General features: G+C 42.0%; 1 protein-coding gene and 1 long non-coding RNA gene across 2 annotated transcripts; both read left to right on the top strand.

The window, feature by feature from the left end:
* Nucleotides 1–558: 558 nt before the first annotated feature.
* LOC146679653 (uncharacterized) lies at nt 559–3824 on the top strand. The gene is made up of 3 exons (XR_014918598.1): nt 559–745; nt 3274–3403; nt 3659–3824. It is a non-coding gene; the product is annotated as an uncharacterized LOC146679653 (long non-coding RNA).
* Nucleotides 3825–4549: 725 nt separating this feature from the next.
* Nucleotides 4550–18673, top strand: LOC146679652 (NACHT, LRR and PYD domains-containing protein 6-like). Its single transcript, XM_085450405.1, has 5 exons — nt 4550–4831; nt 7293–7497; nt 7649–8756; nt 9251–9424; nt 18449–18673. Exons 1-5 carry the CDS (start codon nt 4829–4831, stop codon nt 18639–18641), a joined length of 1683 nt encoding a protein of 560 aa, XP_085306531.1. The 5' UTR covers nt 4550–4828; the 3' UTR covers nt 18642–18673.
* Nucleotides 18674–19491: the final 818 nt, after the last annotated feature.

Here is a 19491-nt window from a genome sequence, read left to right as displayed (position 1 = left end):
GGGGCTCAGAGTAGAGCAGCTGCTGCTCCACATCGAAAGGAGCCAGTTGAGGTGGTTCGGGCATCTGGCAAGGATGCCCCCTGGGCGCCTCCTGGGCGAGGTGTTCCAGGCATGTCCCACCGGGAGGAGGCCCCGGGGCAGACCCAGGACACGCTGGAGAGATTATATCTCTCGGCTGGCCTGGGAACGCCTTGGTATTCCCCCGGACAAGCTGGAGGAGGTGGCTGGGGAGAGGGAGGTCTGGACCTCTTTGCTTAGGCTGCTACCCCCGCGACCCGACCTCGGATAAGCGGATGAAGATGGATGGATGGATGGATAATCATCAGTGTTTGAGCAGTTATGATATCAGGGACAATCTAGACATGTGTGACAATACTGAACATGTCACATGACACACCTCAAACATCATGTGATCCACTCTCAGTCTGCGCTTTCATTCATGACTTCAACAAGTTGAAATGAGCTTTGAAGAAACATCAGTTCAGTGCTGAAATATTTAAACGCTGCAGGAAGAACAACAACAAATTGATGACGGATGTTTATGCTTCAAACAGGAAAACCAGCAGAAATAAATCACAGCCTGCCAGAGGTTTGGAGTTTCCGAGGTGCAACTGAACGCAGCACAGTGTTCCAATGCTCCTGATTGTCCTCAAACGTCTCTTTGGGTGTTTCCTTCCTGCTCAAAGTTTACTTTCACTTCCTGAACTTCGTGGAGTGGAGCTTGTTGTTGGTGTGTGAAGAAACTGTAAGTTTGCTTTGTTTCCTCCTTTAACAGTTTGTCTTTAGGAACTTTACTGTTTGTTCAGCTCGTGTTTGATTTCTTCACACAACAAACTGTGTGTGTTTGTATTTCCGGTCTCTCCATTAAAGTCAGTGTGTAATGTTTCCTGGCTAACATCAGCTGTGTGCAGCTTAGTTCAGCACAAATCTGCCGCTCCATAGTTCACGGTAACGGACTCACAGCTGGACCAACGAGGCCGAGTGTGTCCGCCACTCTGAGCTACGTTCGTGTTTGTGTACTTGTAGTTTGTACTTTGTGAGTTCACTCAGAGCCCACAGAGGACGCAGCGTACGTGATGACGTCACAGCCCTTTACCTCCTTTACTGTCACTGTGATTAATGTTTACACACGAGACACCTGCAGAGCTCTGACGCTAAGCTAGCACACAGCATGCTAACACTAAGCTAGCCAAGAACCCAGAGTGACGTAAAGCTGAGTAAACACTGACCCCAGACCAGCACCGTGATTTGATTTTGATTTTATTGATTAGCATTCAAATATCTCAGTGAAAACAGAACAAAAATCGACCATAAAGCAAGTAAGCATGAAACAAGGCTAATCAAAAGGTATTGGCTGAAGCATTTGCTTATTACGCCAACCCTTTTCACAAAATATCTTTTTGCATGCAGCTCCTGTACACAGGGCCTGAAGCAAATAAGAAAACAAAGCAAAAACCAAACAAACAAACAAGAAAAAAAAACTTTCCACCTTAGATAAGTAACTACATCAAAGCAAAAGAATCAAGAGGTTTTGTTTTTTTTTTTGCTCTTTTCATTCTTGATTTATATATTTTTCTAATACTCTATTTTTAAACATGTTTTTAAACAAGGAAAATGAACTACACCTTTTTAAATCCCTGTCAGAACTATTCCACAGGTTACCTCCTCTAACAGAAACACATCTCTGCTTTATATTTGTCCTTATCTTGTTTTTTTTAAAGAAATCTCTTCCCCTTAAGTCATATTGACTCTCTCTGACTTTGAACAGCTTCTGAGTACTGGGGCAAAGCAAGTTATTTTGTGCTTTATACATTATCTGTGCCATTTTATATTCAACTAAATCATAAAATTTCAGGGTATTCAGATTAATAAACAAAATGTTAGTTGGTTCTATATAGTTTGATTTTAAGGTTTATAATTCTTATAGCTCTTTTTTGTAACTTGAAAATAGGAAGAGTGTTCGTTTTATATGCATTAGCCCATATCTCCAGACAGTAAGTCATATATGGAAGCAACAGAGTACAATAAAGTGTGTATAATGATTTTTTGTTCAGGACATGCTTTGTTTTATAGAGAATAGCAATGGTTTTTGACATTTTTGTTTTCACAATGATAAAGTGAGCTGCTGCTGCTGAACTTGAACAGGTAACAAAGTGATGAGCAGTCAGGCTGCAGGTTTCTACCTGTTCATGTTTCTACAGTAGAATCACTTTGAAGTGTCTTTGTGCTGTTTCATCTTTGATTTGTGTTCATAAACACTCAGAGAAACATCACGTGACCAGGATCTGTGTTGGTGTGTGGGGCTGTACCTCAGCCTTATGTTGTTACATGCTCATTTGTTCATTTTACACAGTAACATCAAAGTAATGTTATGAGGAGTAATGAAGTAACGTACTCCATTACTTTTAATCAAAGTGTTCTGTGTAATATGTGTAATAATGACTGTTTTGAGTAATGACCAACACTGATCACAACAAAGAGGAAATGCCTCCAACATGCACAAACATTTGAGCCACAACATGCAGTTAATGTGCACAAATGTCTTTGATATGCTGCTCAGTGATGGTGGTGACTGTCAGAGCAGAGCTACTGAGAATCAATAAGTAATATCAATGATGGGATCAGAATCACTAAATTCTTCTCATCCCTGTCAGTATCATACATGTGCTGTATAATGTGATAAATGTAGAGGTGCTGGCTGTTCTCTCACTCTGCTGTTTAGCTGTAAAGGACGCCTCCCTGCCTTTGTCTCATTCATGACCTTTAATAGTCTCTTCTAACATGCAGAGATCTGTATGATGTGTTTCATAGAGTCTAACCAGCCTGTACAGGTAACAACAACAGTCACTGCATCACTGACACACAAACGTCATCTCTGTCAATAACAACATTCATACATGGAATAAAAACACATCAGTGGATCATTGCTGGAGCTGATGTTTGTGCTCCTGGTGCAAAGGCTCTCAGTTTCCTCCTTGAAATAACATCAGTGGTGGGTCAGCGACATGCTTTCTTTCCCTCTCAGGTTTAAATATCTGGGACTCTCCACCGTTTGGTTTTAGAGCTGAAGAAGCTTCTCAGATGAAACGTCTTCCAGAAACTTAAAGACGTCTCTTTTCTCTCCAAGCTCCTTAGATCACATGACCTGGATGACTGAACCTACAGACATATTGACCTGGTTTCATGGTCACATGACAGGTCAGAGGTCAGCGACTGTAACTCAGTTCCTCCTGTTAATGTGAACTCACTGAGTGTTTGTGGTTTACCTCTCAGACTGACTGAAGATGATGATGGAGGAAGAGGAGGACAGAGCAGAGTCTGCAGGGTCCAGCTGTCCGTCTGTGAGGAGTGACGGGTCCAAAGGTCAAAATCCAGACTTCAGTGGTGAACCTGGAGCAACGAGGTCAGAGAGCTGAACTCACTGAGTAACAGAAATAATTCTGCACTGACATTATAATCAGTGTTGACTCTGGTTGATTGTCTGACTGTGTTTGTGAGCTGAGAGGAAATGAAAATGAGTTTGTAACAAAAATCAGTTTTGTCCAGTTTTCCTGTAAAAAGCTGAACTCTAATCTAAGAGGATGTTACTGACAGGAAACAGCTGCATTATCTGCAGTCTGTGTGATCACAGCTGCTTCAATCATGTTTGTGTCTGCAGAGGTCAGAGGTCACAGTCTGCAGGGTCCAGCTGTCCGTCTGTGAGGAGTGACCGGTCCAAAGATGGAAATCCAGACTTCAGTGGTGAACCTGGAGCAACGAGGTCAGAGAGCTGTGATGACTCCTTTACATGTTTGTGTTTCCTGGATAAATATGACCTGAAACATCCTCAGATTGTTACAAAGATTCATTAAAAAGAAAACAATGAAAGAGAAAAGATCCACATGTTCGACTTGGTCATTTGCTGTTTGAGGACAGTGATGCTCATATCTGTGGGGAAAGTGTGACCTGAGTGGGTTCATGTTTGTCTTTAAAGAACAGAGCTGCTCTGATTCTCTTTGTGTCTGATCTGTTAAACAGTCTGAGAGGTCACACAGAGACCCAGCAGCTAAAGCCTGGATCATACTGGCTGCTGTTACTCCATCAGGACAACACTGAACCACAGTGGTGTGGATGTAGTGGATAAATCCCACCATACTGATGCTCAGAGTTAACCACAGGGAACAAAACCAGATGTTACCTTCAGATTGTGACCTTTGGAGTGGACGATGCAGATTTCAATAGAGAATAAATGTTGTTGTTTTTCAGCTGTGAAGAAAGAATCTAATTTTCTGAACTTAAGAATTTATGATGCTGGAAACAACATGGAGACTATAACACAACATTTCCACTGTGTTCATAGAATGAATGTAAAACTGTCAGACATTCATTAAATATGCAAAATGTCTACAGAAGCATCAGAGGGTCAGACGTGAAGCACTCAGTGATTTTGATCAAATGACTCATCAGTTATTGATCTGTACTACACTGATCTACCACGTTAGTAAAGCTGGTGTTCTGGTGGTGGAGGGAGACTCGGATCATGTTCTGGTTTTGGAGCAGTGATCTGCTGATGGTTCAGTTTGATGAGCTTCTTCAAAATCATCCCTGACATCACCACTGAAAGGACGTCCATGAAAACAGACTGAAAATTACTGATATGTTCACAATCTGAGAGTTTAAAACTTGACAGACTTGATTCAGATGAAGTTATTTGAGCAGAAACTCCTGGATCTTTATCCTGTGTTGATCTAATCCTTCATGGTTCCTCCACAGAGTGGACCAGCAGAGCTCAGAGGTTCCCAGTGGTCAGTCTGCCCAGCAGCATCAAACACAGCTGGACTCCATATTTATGGTCTGTACATGTACAACAACTACTTTAATATTAATAATAATGCATTTATTTATAGGTCCCTTTCAGAACACCAAGGACTCTGTGGACTAAATGACCAAAAGAAACAAACTTTGAAATCAGACGGTGCAAATGTGATCACAGGGAAACGTTTTAAACATCGAGGCTTTAAACAGAAACCAAAGTGAAACAGTTTGTAGTCGAGATCAGTGGGAATGAAGCTGAATAACTGTTTCGTCAAAAACTTTGAGCAATAAATGACAAATATGATGGAAATTAGCAGCATTAGCACTTACTAATGATGTGAGCTGACACTCGGCTGTATTGAGACGACCACATTAGGTGGTCCTCAACTGTAATGGAAACCAGTGGATCCAGTCCAGTCGTGGCGACCTGTGGTGAGTCGATCTGAGCAGCTACTAATGGAAACAGGGCCATAGATGTGTTTGTGCTTAATAACAGTGAATCACATGAGTTTTACATTACAGTTAAAATCTCATGTTGTTTGTTAAAGTGTGCAGTTCAGGGTGTGTTACTAAAACACTTTCCAAAGACCCAGCCCCCATAAAAAGCAGCCAATCAGCTTCTAAGAGTTACACACCCACACATATCTATCAGGTTAACTCTGGTCTAACACACTTGGATTTAGCTTGAAGAATGTTCCTGTACGAGGACTGAAAATGATTTAATAAGCAGCTAATGTCCAAAGAACAACTTTGACACACCTTCATAAAACCTGTAGAGCAAAGAAAAACCAGCTGAAAGTCTGGCTGCTCTTATGAAAAGTACAGAGAAATTATGGGTCGCTCAACACTTGTGCACAATATAAGAGTTTAAATAAATCTAAAGAATAACTCAAAGTCCTACAATCATACTGAGAAAATCATCTACAGCTAACTATCCAAGTGGATTTGTTTAAGACAGCTCCATCTGCTGGTGGCCCTCTGCAGGTGCATGAAAGGGGCGTGTTTATAGTGAAAGTAGTAGAGAAAGTAAACCCCACGGGAAGGAGGAGGACTCTCAGCAGCTTCCAGCTCATATTCAGACATTTGACTTCTCACTGAAAGCAGCAAGTTTGAGTGTCTGTACCTTAGTTAGAAGAGATAACATGTCAGTAGTAATTAGAGTTGATTGAGCAATGCTGTCCTTGTAATGTAGTTTATGATTTTATTGGACAAGTCCAGTTTTTCTGTAGAGCCTCTCAAGTTGGTGACAGCATCAGTGGAAGTTCACGTGTAAACCAGAGCAGCAAATCAGGTCCAAATGTGTTGTTCACAGTGAGTGGGATCATCATTGGCTGCTATGTTAACCTCCTGCAGCAGGATGTCTTTGGTCAGAGAATGGATAGATCACTAAGTCATTGTTGAGTTTAGGAAGACAGTAGACAGTTGCAGGAGGTTCAGCCAGTTGACACACAGTAGATAAAATAACTGAAGGCAGGAGCAGACACCTGTATGACTTTCCACCTCTCACATAGATTATTGTCCCTGGGCAGCGCCACAGGGCTGGTAGATGTAAACAAAGCTGGAGGAGAGGATTGATTCATCTGAGAAAAGTCACAGAGTTGTGTCTTGATGCTCAATCATCCAGGTACGTAAATCCCAAAAAGCTTGATTCTGTTCATCTGGATGTTTTCAGTGGGAGAAACGTTTCATCATCATCAGGTGACTTCTTCAGTCTCAGCTGACTGCAGGTTTCAATCTCATAAACAGGACATTTGTATGACTGAAACCAGCCCACTGAAGGAACAATGGGCTGGGAGGTCAGTTCATTGATCATTGGTACGCATATTGTCAGGACCATTGATCAATGGTTGTTGATCAATGGTCATGAGTCCAGTTCACAGAGAGCTGGGGAATGGCTGCAATCACAGCATGTAAGATGGTGACAGTTGTACCCTTAGGCCCCTCCTCCATTGAGAGATGGTCTTTCCACATAAATGGCCTCCTTGACTCCGCCCTCAAACCAGCGTTCACATTTACTCAGGACCTTCTTGATGTGAAGTTCTTCTGCTTCGCTGGCTGCTGTGTCTGTGGGGATGGTGTTTGTTCTGTGTTGTAGCGTCCTGATGACGCCCAGTTTGTGCCCCAGTGGATGATGAGAGTCAAACCTTAAATACTGATCTGTATGTGTAAACAGAGTGAACCTTTAAGACCAGTTGTCTGTACGATCAACTCAGTCACCTGAAACATCTCCAAGTTTCTGGCTTTGATTCTCAACCTGTTGGTAGTTCAGCTCTGAACACCAGTGAAATGTTTCTCCCACTGAAATCGCTGCATTCATATGAACAGCATCAACGTTTTGGGATCGTGGAGTTGTGGACAAAGTCTCAGTTAATCAGATAAAGTCAAACCTGTAATTGGTAAAGAGGTCGTGGATGATATGCCCCTTGATCGTAAAGAAGTGGATGTTGTGTGGACTAAAGATCGGAGTGGTGGGTCATTCATAAAGTATTCTGTTCCAGCTGCTGGAGGACAACATCATCACTTTTGTGAAGAATGAGCTGAAGAAGATCCAGAAGGCTCTGAATCCAAATAAGCCCCAGTGCTTGGAGTTTCAGAGGGAGGATGATGAGCAGAGGAGAAACAGCAGAGAGGCATTTGTGAAGATCACAGTGGACTTCCTGAGGAGAATGAAGCAGGAGGAGCTGGCTGACCGTCTGCAGAGACGTAAGAGGATTTATCTAAAGATTTAAGCTGCTGGATAAATGAGAGACTTGTGACACCAGTGTGTTCAGTCATTTCTCAGTGGGTCAGAAATTGTCATCAGCATTTTGTAAAATATGATTGTTAAAGTTGTATTTTTATTATTATTATTCAGAACTTCCAGCTGCTGTTTGTCATCGTAACCTTAAATCCACCCTGAAGAAGAAGTTCCAGTGTGTGTTTGAGGGCATCGCTAAAGCAGGAAACCCAACCCTCCTGAATCAGATCTACACAGAGCTCTACATCACAGAGGGAGGGACTGCAGAGGTCAATGATGAACATGAGGTCAGACAGATTGAAACAGCATCCAGGAAACCAGACAGACCAGAAACAACCATCAGACAAGAAGACATCTTTAAAGCCTCACCTGGAAGAGATGAACCAATCAGAACAGTGCTGACAAAGGGAGTGGCTGGCATTGGGAAAACTGTCTTAACACAGAAATACAGCCTGGACTGGGCTGAAGACAAAGCCAACCAGGACATCCAGTTCATATTTCCATTCACTTTCAGAGAGCTGAATGTGCTGAAAGAGGAGAAGTTCAGCTTGGTGGGACTTGTTCATCACTTCTTTACTGAAACCAAAGAAGCAGGAATCTGCAGCTTTGAAGACTTCCAGGTTGTGTTCATCTTTGATGGTCTGGATGAGTGTCGACTTCCTCTGGACTTCCACAAAACTACAATCCTAACTGACCCTAGAAAGTCCACCTCAGTGGATGTGCTGCTGATAAACCTCATCAGGGGGAAACTGCTTCCCTCTGCTCGCCTCTGGATAACCACACGACCTGCAGCAGCCAATCAGATCCCTCCTGACTGTGTTGGCATGGTGACAGAGGTCAGAGGGTTCACTGACCCACAGAAGGAGGAGTACTTCAGGAAGAGATTCAGAGATGAGGAGCAGGACAGCAGGATCATCTCCCACATCAAGACATCACGAAGCCTCCACATCAAGCTCAGTGAGAATCTGTCTGCAGAGAAAAGCATCAATCTGTTCCACTGTCTGAATGAACTGAATGATCGTTCTCTAGTGGAGGAGATCCAACAGTCCCTGAGATCAGGAAGTCTCTCCACAGATAAACTGTCTCCTGCTCAGTGGTCAGCTCTGGTCTTCATCTTACTGTCATCAGAAGAAGATCTGGATGAGTTTGACCTGAAGAAATACTCTGCTTCAGAGGAGGCTCTTCTGAGGCTGCTGCCAGTGGTCAAAGCCTCCAACAAAGCTCTGTAAGTACATTTGTATTCATATGCTCGTTGACAAAAAGCAGGTGTGATCAACTAAAACCACTAACAAAATAACCCCCAAAACCACAGTTATGAGTGCTGGTGTCTGAAAAGTGTATACAACTGTTAAGTGATAATCAGTACTCACTTTGTTCAATACTGAATACCTGTCGGCATTTCTGAAAATTTTCTGGGTGTAACTGTCATCAAAGTTACACCCAGACCTGGCCTTGAGTTGTTATCTAAGTTTTAATCATGAACTCTTCTTAAACGATGACAAAATAAAGAAATTTGGCACGTTTTGTTGATACCAAAAGCCTATTGAACTATCCACTGTTCTTTTATTGCTCTGTTCTCTGTTCTCTCTCTGATTGTTTCCACATGTTGCTCGTTACTTTCTTGACAAAAAGAGAATGGAATATTGCTAAATGTTATGTAATCTCATTACACTTGATCAAAAGTAAGTTTTTTTAAATTGTTTTTCTGTTATTTTTCAGACTGAGTCTCTGTAACCTGTCAGAGAGAAGTTGTGAAGCTCTGTCCTCAGGTCTCAGCTCTCAGACCTCTAATCTGAGAGAGCTTGACCTAACTAACAATAACCTGCAGGATTTAGGCGTGAAGCTTCTGTCTGAAGGACTGAAGAATCCACACTGCAAACTGGAAACTCTCAGGTGAGATCAAGCATTTTGTAATCAACTGGCAGAATTAGCAAATTAATAATAAGGTAATCCTGGTAATTGTTAAAAAGTATTTTCATTGAAATATCAAATAATTTATTACTTTATCAGCTAATTCATTATACTTCTCTAAATAAGGGTGATAGTGTGGCCTGTGTGGGTTGTCTTCAGATACTCTGCTTCCTCCCACAGTCCAATGTGAATGAGGCCCAGCTGTAAAGTCACAGCAGTCACACTGTATGTGTCTCATTGTCACTGGAGTTTAGGCTCCATGCATCCAGCTGGTGCTGCAGAAAAAGTAGAAATGTTTCTGTTTGGTTCTAATCTGCTGCTGAGTCTCTTTTACAAAGATAGAACTGCAGCTAATCATGCTCATGTAGCCAGTTAGTAAAAACCCAAGTCACCGTCAGACTAGGGTTGCCAACTTCCTGGGACACCTCGTGGCCAGGGCCGGGCGACCCAGTTGTCTCCACCCTTCCAAGTGTGGTGAATTTTTTAGCTCTTTTTTGTGTGTGTGAAATTATTTTTTTAACCATTTGACTTGAAGTTGATTTAATGATGCATATTCTTTGTGATATGAACACATGGGAAACAAATGATCGTTTAGCCATTTATTTGTAGCGCAAAATGACAACATTAACACAATAAAACAGGTCTCTTTCTTAAACAGAAGCCTGTCATCATGCTTAACTTTAGAGAATATAAGTTAATCTTTCTTTAAAAGAACTCTGTCCTGCTTAACTTCAAATTATATAAATTTATAGAAAACAATAGAAGGAAAAACATTCTTAGAACAGTCCACATGAAGTGCATTTAGTGCAGCTGGCTTCAGTTGAGGTATTATTTCAGCTTTTCTAATGCTAATCAGCTGCTCGCGTTTGTAAACCTGCTTGTTCCCATGATTACGCATCTTAACTCATCATCATTATTAATCTATGTATTACTTTTATGTATTAGTCATCTATTCGTTGTAATCATCTGTCCTTGCAGTTGTTTATTACACAAAATAAATTATATTATCACACTTCTGGCCATATAGAGTTGATATTCACTGCACATGCTCATATTAACCTTAACCAGAGGGTTTAAAAACAACAACGTCTACATACCATATCTTCTGCTGCCATGGCCTGGTGAACAACAAATTGGTTAAGGGTTCCCTGAGCTTTCATGCCACTCATGTGCCCACCACTAGAAGCATGCTGCCAGTCCACCATGGCCTATGAAAAAAGTGCGACGGCACACAGTACAGTGCGCTTTATAGGTGTTATCGCGCACTTTTTCCAGCCAGGTGTTTTCATTTTCCCATTCCTCCCTGCACTTATGCAGCCTTTTTTTTTCTTTCTCGGTGGGGTATGTTAAGGTTCAAAAATATTGGGGATGGAGACAAGAGAAAAACCACAATAACAACACTGGTCCGGTCGGGTTGAGTCAAACGATGGTTTTAATGATCACACGTGTGGGAGATGGACACTGATGCAGACAGCCTCAAAATCTCAAAATGGTGGAGCATTGCTCAAACTCTTATAGCCTCTGGTGCCTCCACCTTATCATAAAAGCCTAAACATTCACATGCTTTCTCTCACACAGCGCCTAAGCTACGACCTTGGCTCCCCGTTTATCTGCTCCTGCTGAGATGGGGCAGAAAACTCCAGCATGTTCTCTTCTAATCAGACAAATAAGGCGATGACTTTCTGCAAACAGTATTTCTTATAACTCAGCAGTATAATGCATCATAAAACAATATCATTCATTCACAATAAATCAACAGTTTAATATAATGCACATCAGTTTAACTAATGCAATAGTTATCAGCTTCTTCTAATTCAGGAGAATAATGCAAACTAAAACTACATAATAATTCACAATCTTTAATTAGGGGTATAGCATGGCATAAAATAATATTATAATCTAACAGGTACAAAAATTGCTGGTCGAAGGTGTACTGTCGTCCGAGACTTGCACCGCAGTGGCAGCGTTTGTTTCCCTGTTGGCCATGCTTCTTTTTGTAGTCATCTGTTGTCTTCTGGTATTTTCTCAGCGAGCGACCGTTCCTCTACCAATGAGATAAGTGGTAATCTGAATTGTCATACTCGTGCGTAAGGTCATTGGTCACAAAGCAGGAGAGGGGCTGGGAATTATGTTTTCAAACAAAGCGTTAATTCCTTTAACATTTATAGACTACTTTTGATTCTCACTGTATTACAGGACAAAGTGCGTCCCTTATTAGCTCAATACGGGACGGGTACTTTTTTTTTTCTTGCCTGTCCCGTTTGGCTCTTTTGCCATCAGAATTATTGTCTAAAGGCAAAGAAAGATGCCCAACGGATTTACTTTACCAAATTGACCATCCCAGCCTTGCCATAATGGTCTATTTGATTCACCTTTTATTGTTTATTTTATTTTCACTTGCTGAATACGGGACAGACTTGACTGGGGGAAAGAAGGGGAGAAAGAAAGAGGGAAAGAGAAACAGCTGAGAAGAGGGACGGGGGAGAAGGGCAAAAAACAAAAACCAACAGAATGGGCAGGAAAAAGAAAAAGAAAATGCATCTATGGATCACCTGTTGAGAAAGATAAAAGAAAACAAGCAGAAGAGAACAAGAGTAATAGAATAAACAACATCACAATGATATATGGGAATATGACAGTAAATACTAAATATTAAACATTATTGTGCAGCACATAAGATCAACAGAACACAGTGTACTTTGAGGTAGGAGCCAAAAAGGGTGTAGTTTGTGTGTGTGAGCACCCGTGTGTACACCTGTGAGCATGGACGCGCTTGTTTTTTTAAAAGGTTCCTTCATGTAATGATCTGCTAGAGGGTGTGGGGGGGCCACAGCCCCGTCCTCCAGGGCATGAAGCAGGTATGGAGGAGATCAAAACTCCAGACATCCAGAGGCCCCCAGAACACAAGAGACCAAGGAAGACCAACAGAGGGGCAGCCGCGCCACTGACGTGTACTTTTGTTTCTAAATACGGGACGATTCCATTATTCAAGGGACGGTTGGCAACCCTACGTCAGACACAGCAGACATTTAGTGATGATCTCACTGTATGTGGTCTTTTAGCGCCTCCTAGTGGTGAATTTGTGGAGTGGTGTTAGTCTGGGTGAGGAGTGTAACTATTGAGTGACACAGACCGAGCCTGCATGCTGGTAGCACCTTAGCCACAGCTCGGGTGTGGAAAAGCTGAAAAAGAAGGTTTTCTAGTTTGTAACGAGGAAAAAACTGAGAGGACTGAGTTAAAGAGAGGCTGGAGAGTAACACAGAGCAGCAATGAAAGCTGTTCACACAGTTTAGACAGTTTAGCATCAAATGTTCTAGTGAGTTAGGTTAGCTCCATGCTAACAAACAAACCAGCTAACTAGCAAACCAGCTAACTAGCAGACCAGCTAACTAGCAAACCAGCTAAATGTAGCCACAAGCTGCGACTGCGGTTTTATAACGAGAGCATCAGACACTCAGACTGGTTTTCTTTGTGGATGATGATGTATTTTTATTCTGATCCTTCATGGTGATGCTGCCATTCACCCACTGCTCCTGGCAGTGTTCCCAACTCCTCAGTAAGGAAAATTGCTATTGGCTGTCCTAAAAGTTGCTGGAGGGAGGTCAGTGTGAATGGACTGTTGTCATTGGTCTGAATGTGCCACTATAAACATGTGCTCTTCATTATTGTGTGTGTAGAACAACAAATAAAACCAAATCCCAAAAAGCTTCAAGTCAAAAACACATGAAACTTTGAGGGTTTTTCCCTAGGATGAGGAAGCAGACTCGGCCCCAAACAGCTGGATATATGGATGGTTACCAGAGCAACCACAGCAGTGTGCTCTCAGTATATTTAGTTGTATAAAGGTGTTTGTGGTGTGTTGCAGCTGAAGCAGCCTCATGTATGTTGACACAGGGAGAAAATAGTGTGAGAACACTGTTCACAGCAGTCACAGCTCGCTGCCTTCAACAGTCTCTTCCTTCCTTGTTTAGATGTCACTGATATCACCGCTCTCACACTGACCACCTGTTGGAGCTAACATGCTAACATGGCTAACAGCAGGATCACTACATGTAGTCCTTAGTGATGGAAACTGGAACCATGAAGTCAGTGATGCTGGAATAAGCATCTCCACAGTGACACTAATGGTAACTATCATGACTCTTTGATGATATTCTGTGAAACACTGACAGAGAAAAGTGTTGGACAAATCTGAACAAGTCTACTTAATATACACGACTGTCCATAATTTTGATGGACACATGTTTTGGAGAAACGCCCTCCCTCCTGCTGCTCAGTTCACTCCGCTGTTCCACTCATGTTTGTTCATTATAACCTGTTTTATTTTGGTAAGTATGGTCTCTGGTGTCAGACGTTGTCTGGATGAGTTTCAGCTGTGTCACATGACCCTCCTGTGTTGACCTCAGCTGTATAGATGGCTCTGTCCTTCCCTCAGTCTTTATGTCAGTGTCAGTTTCTCCTCCTCATGTGCTGCCGGCCTCTTTTAGATTCTCTTTAGTTTGTTCCTCGTGTCCTTTCATTCCTCAGTTTAAGACACCAAACTCATCAAAGGTTCAGTCTGCCTCCTGAAACACTCCCATTCATGACATGAGACCAATACAAGATGTCCTTGGCAGCACAAACACTGTTTTAAAAGCAGCGATGAGCAAAGCCAGGCTTCGTCAAACTGAAACACTGGAAGCATTTGTGCCATCTTGAAGATGCTGTTCTGTGAAGCGGGGACACAGACGAGCCCAGCACAGTTCACAACACAACTACAGACACACAATACATCAGTTTAGTCAAACATAACAGACTGCTGTGTTTACTGTAATAGGCACACAGGTTTACAGCTGTTTGTTGGCCTCATGTTTTGCTCCCAGCCGTGAAGCTTTGGATGCGTTATGTTGACTTTGAGGTTTTCTGGGAGTTTATGTCATCAGTTCTACACACTGTCAATCAAAGTTACAAGCTGGCGTGGCGTTAGCTTTGATTTGGAATCACTTTGAAAAAGATACATTTCCATGAAAAGATTAAATGTGTTTTCTTTCTTTATACAAAGTTTGTCCCATTTTCACAGGCTCATTCTGACCAATCAGAAGCCTCCATTTCACGCACATCTTTAAGTCGTCCTCAGCTGAACATCTTCTGAACCATTAAAAAACTTTCCTGAACTTTACCTTCTAACACTGGCCTGATGTTTCACTGTCAGTCTGGAGTTTGGCTCATAGTGAACCTGCACAAGTCCTGTTGGATTTGACAGACTCACAATAGAAGCGTCAGTGGAAATCAAAAAGGAAAATAGAGCCTGGAATCAATCAATGTGTTTTTCTAGCTTTCCTTTTTATAGGATCAGTATTTTCTGTATTTCTACACACAGTCTGTGAGTAACAGCTGACAGTGAGGATGATATCCCTGAATGCAGTACATCCTATTTTCTGTTGTAAGTAGAAAAAAGTAGAGCGCAGACAGAGCTGAAAACTGGGGCCCGTTCTTCGTACCGCGCTTACTACATCCAAGATCAAATGACACATCCAAGACCAAATCATCGCGCTAACTCTGAGCTCGCTATTCCGGTTCTCCGAACACACCTGTTGTTGACGATTAGTACAGCTGGATGAAGTAATGTGAGATCACTGGGTGGCCCAACAGGGGCTACGCGTCGATAGTAGAAACATTGATCGGCAACCCGCTGATTGGTCGGCGAAAATGTCGAAGGAGCGCGCTCGGTATTTTTCGGCAGCAGAGCAAGAACTCTTGATTGAGGGATTTCAGGAGTTTCAGAGTTTAATTAAAATGCAAGGGAACACTGCAAAGGCTGCAAAAGCAAGGAGAGAGGGCTGGCAGAAAGTTGCTGACAAATTAAACTCGTAAGTAATTTAATAATAATAATAATAATGGCTTGGGTTTATATAGCGCTTTTCAAGGCACCCAAAGCGCTTTACAATGCCACTATTCAGTCACTCTCACATTCACACACTGGTGGAGGCAGCTACGGTTGTAGCCACAGCTGCCCTGGGGCAGACTGACAGAAGCCAGGCTGCCATATTGCGCCATCGGCCCCTCTGGCCAACACCAGTAGGCGGTAGGGTAGATCTATCATATGACACTATATTATCCAATATTATATTACATTATATTATATTATAATATGTTATATTATATCCCCTTTCACATTAGAGCCACAACAGGACCAACTAGAACATGGGAACAAGTAAAAGTGAAATATAAGAATATTCCACAGAATGGTAATATTTATCACTTATATTGCTTTTCGTCTCTTGGAAAGAGACCCTGGAATAATCTGTTTGTTTGTTCATAACAGCAACCAAGAAAAGGGCAGAGAAAAAAAAGACAGGTGGTGGTCCTGCACCCCCTCGTCAACAAGTTGGTTGAGTGAATAATACCCTCACGGGAATATCGATATCTCTCAATGAGCGCACTGTCGCGCTGAGCTAAAGGATCCTGTCTATCCCGCAATATACGCTGGATTCTGAGGACTCTCCTTATCAATCTTGCACCTTCCGCAATGGGTTGCTCGCGTAAACGGACAGGACATGGCTGCGACAGGCTTCCCAAATCCACCTTCGCTTTTATAGCCGTGGTCTCTCATCTTGATTACACGAAGTAATTTACAGTTACTACTCTGAAATATGAATTACATCTGTAATAATCACATACATGTAATAGAATGTTAATAGTACATTTCCCTTTTTTAGGAAATGACCTGTATGTATCTGTGTGACATCAATAAAAGGATCAAGTGCTGCATTATCTTTAGTTACATTGATGTTATTTATTTATGGTGAAACAGTGGTGGAATATCGCTGTTGCTTTCGTATAGATGAAGCGGACATACCTGCGTGGCTGCGATCTAATCCTGTTTACATAAAGTAAACCTGCTCCCGAGCAGGTTTACGCTTACGGCTCTGTTGCTATGACAGCAAGTCCCGGATGAGCTTCGGGAAACCGAACGATCCAGGATCACGCAACATCGTCAACAATCAAATCCAGCTAACTTACTTAGCGAGGTACGAAGAACGGGCCCCAGGTGCCTGTTTGATTTAGTCCTTGAAGCAGTTTTTACTGTTTTTACTGAGATCTTCTAATGATGTTACAGACAGTGTGTGGCTCTCTCTCTGCTGATAGGACTGAATGTGTGTGGAAACGTCACTGTGGAGCATCTCATCACTATCTAAGAGATTTTCTTGCCTCTGCAAAGCGAAGCTTGCAAACAGCACCATAGTTTGTCAATCCCAACTAATCAGAGCGCTCCTTATGTCACGTCACATGACTCGTGTGTTTTCCTCTTTGATTAGCACCCAAAGAACTAAAGAAAGGTTAAAAGGACGTTCAGCCAATCAAATCCCTCCTAGGAACAGGAAGTCTAGAGAGGAAATGGAGCAGAGAAGGAGAATCACCAGTTTAAATGTCTGGGTTTTAAACTGGTGACCCTCTAAAGAGGCTTTTATTCACTCTTTCTGTTTTCTTTACAGCTTTTTTCACCATTTAAACTGTTTAATATCAGATTTAGAAATAACTTTTGGACAGTTTTTCTACATTTGCACTAAAATGTGACATAAGTAATGACTTTCTGACTTTACGTTGGACTAATCTAACGACTCAGCCTGGCTATGTTGGACTGAGTGTGGCAGCAGCTCCCAGTTTGAGGTCAGGAGACAGACACCCTCTCTACTTTGAAGATCAGCTTCAAACTTTCCTTTTTGATAAAGCTTATAGTTCGAGCTGGATCAGGTGACCCTGAACCATCCCTTAGTTATGCTGCTATAGGCTCAGGCTGTTGGTGGACTTCCCATGATGCTCTGCTTTCTTCTCCCCTCTTTTCACTCCTGATGCTTTTATATGTCACTACTGCATGTCCTTAACTTTTGTCTCTCTGTTTTGTTCTTGTCTCTCTGAGCTCATCTCTTCTCTTTCCCCTCACCCTGCAACCAGTCATGGTAGATGCTCCTCCTGGAGCCTGTTTTCACTGGGAGGATCTTTGTGTCAAAGGGAGTTCTTCTTCCCACCATCACCAAGTGCTGCTCACAGTGGATTGTGTCGCGGAATCTATCAATATAGAGCAGTGAGACAAACCACGGAGGCCCCAGAGAAGTGCAATCAAACGATGAGTTTACTAACACACAGGAGAAAACATCAGCCTATGTCTTCTGACAAAAATACATGTTGTGGACACTTACAAAGCAGTGGGGTACACGCCCCCCCATGGCATCAATAAAAATAGTCAGAGTAAAATATGTTCCAGACATTAGTCACAGTTAATGGTACATCTTGTACATCTTTAATGGCTATAAACAGACACAGAACTTTTCTTTTCTGTAACACCTTCCAGACAAGGTAATAAACTTCAAGCCCTCAGGGTCTCTGAGGCTAATGATTGACTCTGGTCATCTGTTGCCAAGTAGAGTAAAATATAGTGAGACACCAAATGAGTTAAGGCCTCAGGCCTGACACATTCCTAGATTATATGTATTGTAAGCATGCATGCAATCATCCTATTCTAGTTTCCCTCAGCATGGATCACCTGGACAGTCACGCCAGTGAAGCTTAAGACCCTTAATGAACCAAACATCAACTCAAAATAAGCACAAATATGCAATGTGTATGAAATACTTCTGACCGTACTTGTAATAAAAGTTAACATAATGGAAGGATCCTCAAATGAACATGTTCAATAGACAACTTTAATGCAATATCAATAGTGTGAGAAATATTATTAGATGGAATAATGCTGTAAAGAACATTATTAATGCAGTTATAATGATGCAGATTATATGGCAGCAATAAAAGAATTTCTGTATCTCCACAATTGTCTGATGTTTGGGGCTTTCTCTCTAATATTGGAGGCTGTTACCTTACACTGTTAAACAGCTTCAGATGACTGTTGTTGTCTGTTGGGTATTGTCACTTTTAAATAAAGTTAAATTGAATGGTGGTAAATGTATAGATGTTATTGTGACAAAGAGAAAACAACTGTTGACAGATTGTTGTTTTGTGTGTCTGCAGTCTGTCAGGCTGTCTGGTCACAGAGGAAGGCTGTACTTCTCTGGCCTCAGCTCTGAGCTCCAACCCCTCCCATCTGAGAGAGCTGGACCTGAGCTACAATCATCCAGGTCCCTCAGGAATGAAGCTGCTGTCGGCTGGACTGAAGGATCCAGGCTGGAGACTGAACACTCTCAGGTATGGAGAGAAAATCTGATAGAGGAGGAAGAGCTGGAAACATTTCCTGTGTCTTTTACTCACTTCCTGTTTGTTTTCTGCAGATGACACATGAACAATCACACATGCAGGAATATTTTCAGGGACAGACACAGTAGTCTAGCTGGATAGTTCATGGATATTTATGTAGGGGCTCTCCAAGGAGTCTGTTTGCAGGAACATTAATTATAACTGATAAGTCATGGTGAGAGTTTCATTAAAAGTAGACCTACAGTTAGGTCCATAAATATTTGGACAGAGACAACATTTTGTAACTTTAGACTTTATTAGGTCACAGGTGTACTATACCTGAGATAGTGGGATAGTGTGACAAAGAGGCAGACAGGAGCAGCTAACATTTGGAAATGGAAGCTTAAATAATGACAAACTGTACATTCACAGCTGAATTCACAATAAATTTGTTCTCAAGTGCACATTTTTCTGTTATTGTTCTCAAACAACAGAATGAGAATGAAATATTGATTCTAACAGGGCCCATAAACTTTACTAACTAAACATTACTGTGAGCAGCTCCTCCATCACTTCAAAACTGTCATCAACACCACGGACATACATTGGGAGCTGGGCAGTGTCGGTGATGTCTGTGGTCTCATCAAGAGCGACTGAGTATACACTGAAACATTTGGCTTTCTCACACAGTTGGTCATAAATGTCACTTGACAGGTCAGAAATGCGATCTGCTGCGGTGTTGGCAGAAAGGCTGATGTTGCTAAACTGACCTTTCTTTCCCGGACAGACTATATTTGCAGCCTGCAATATGCACTTTTAGACAAATGCACCTTCTGTGAATGGCTTCCCTGCTTTAGCAATCATCTCACTAACCACATGGC

The sequence above is a fragment of the Copadichromis virginalis genome, unplaced genomic scaffold (assembly GCF_057382275.1).
Source record: "Copadichromis virginalis isolate Kocher_CV1m ecotype Utaka unplaced genomic scaffold, C_Virginalis_male_GT1.1 unmapped_scaffold_1, whole genome shotgun sequence".
NCBI classification, from domain to species: Eukaryota; Metazoa; Chordata; class Actinopteri; order Cichliformes; family Cichlidae; genus Copadichromis; species Copadichromis virginalis.
The sequence above is the reverse complement of the archived record's forward strand: the minus strand, read 5'-3'. Positions and strand labels throughout refer to the sequence as shown.

Bases quoted from the DNA above. Each gene is read 5' to 3' on its own strand.
- LOC146679652 (XM_085450405.1), top strand. The intron at 8,757-9,250 runs GTAAGTACATTT...GTTATTTTTCAG, and splicing joins AAAGCCTCCAACAAAGCTCT to ACTGAGTCTCTGTAACCTGT. The intron at 9,425-18,448 runs GTGAGATCAAGC...GTGTGTCTGCAG, and splicing joins TGCAAACTGGAAACTCTCAG to TCTGTCAGGCTGTCTGGTCA.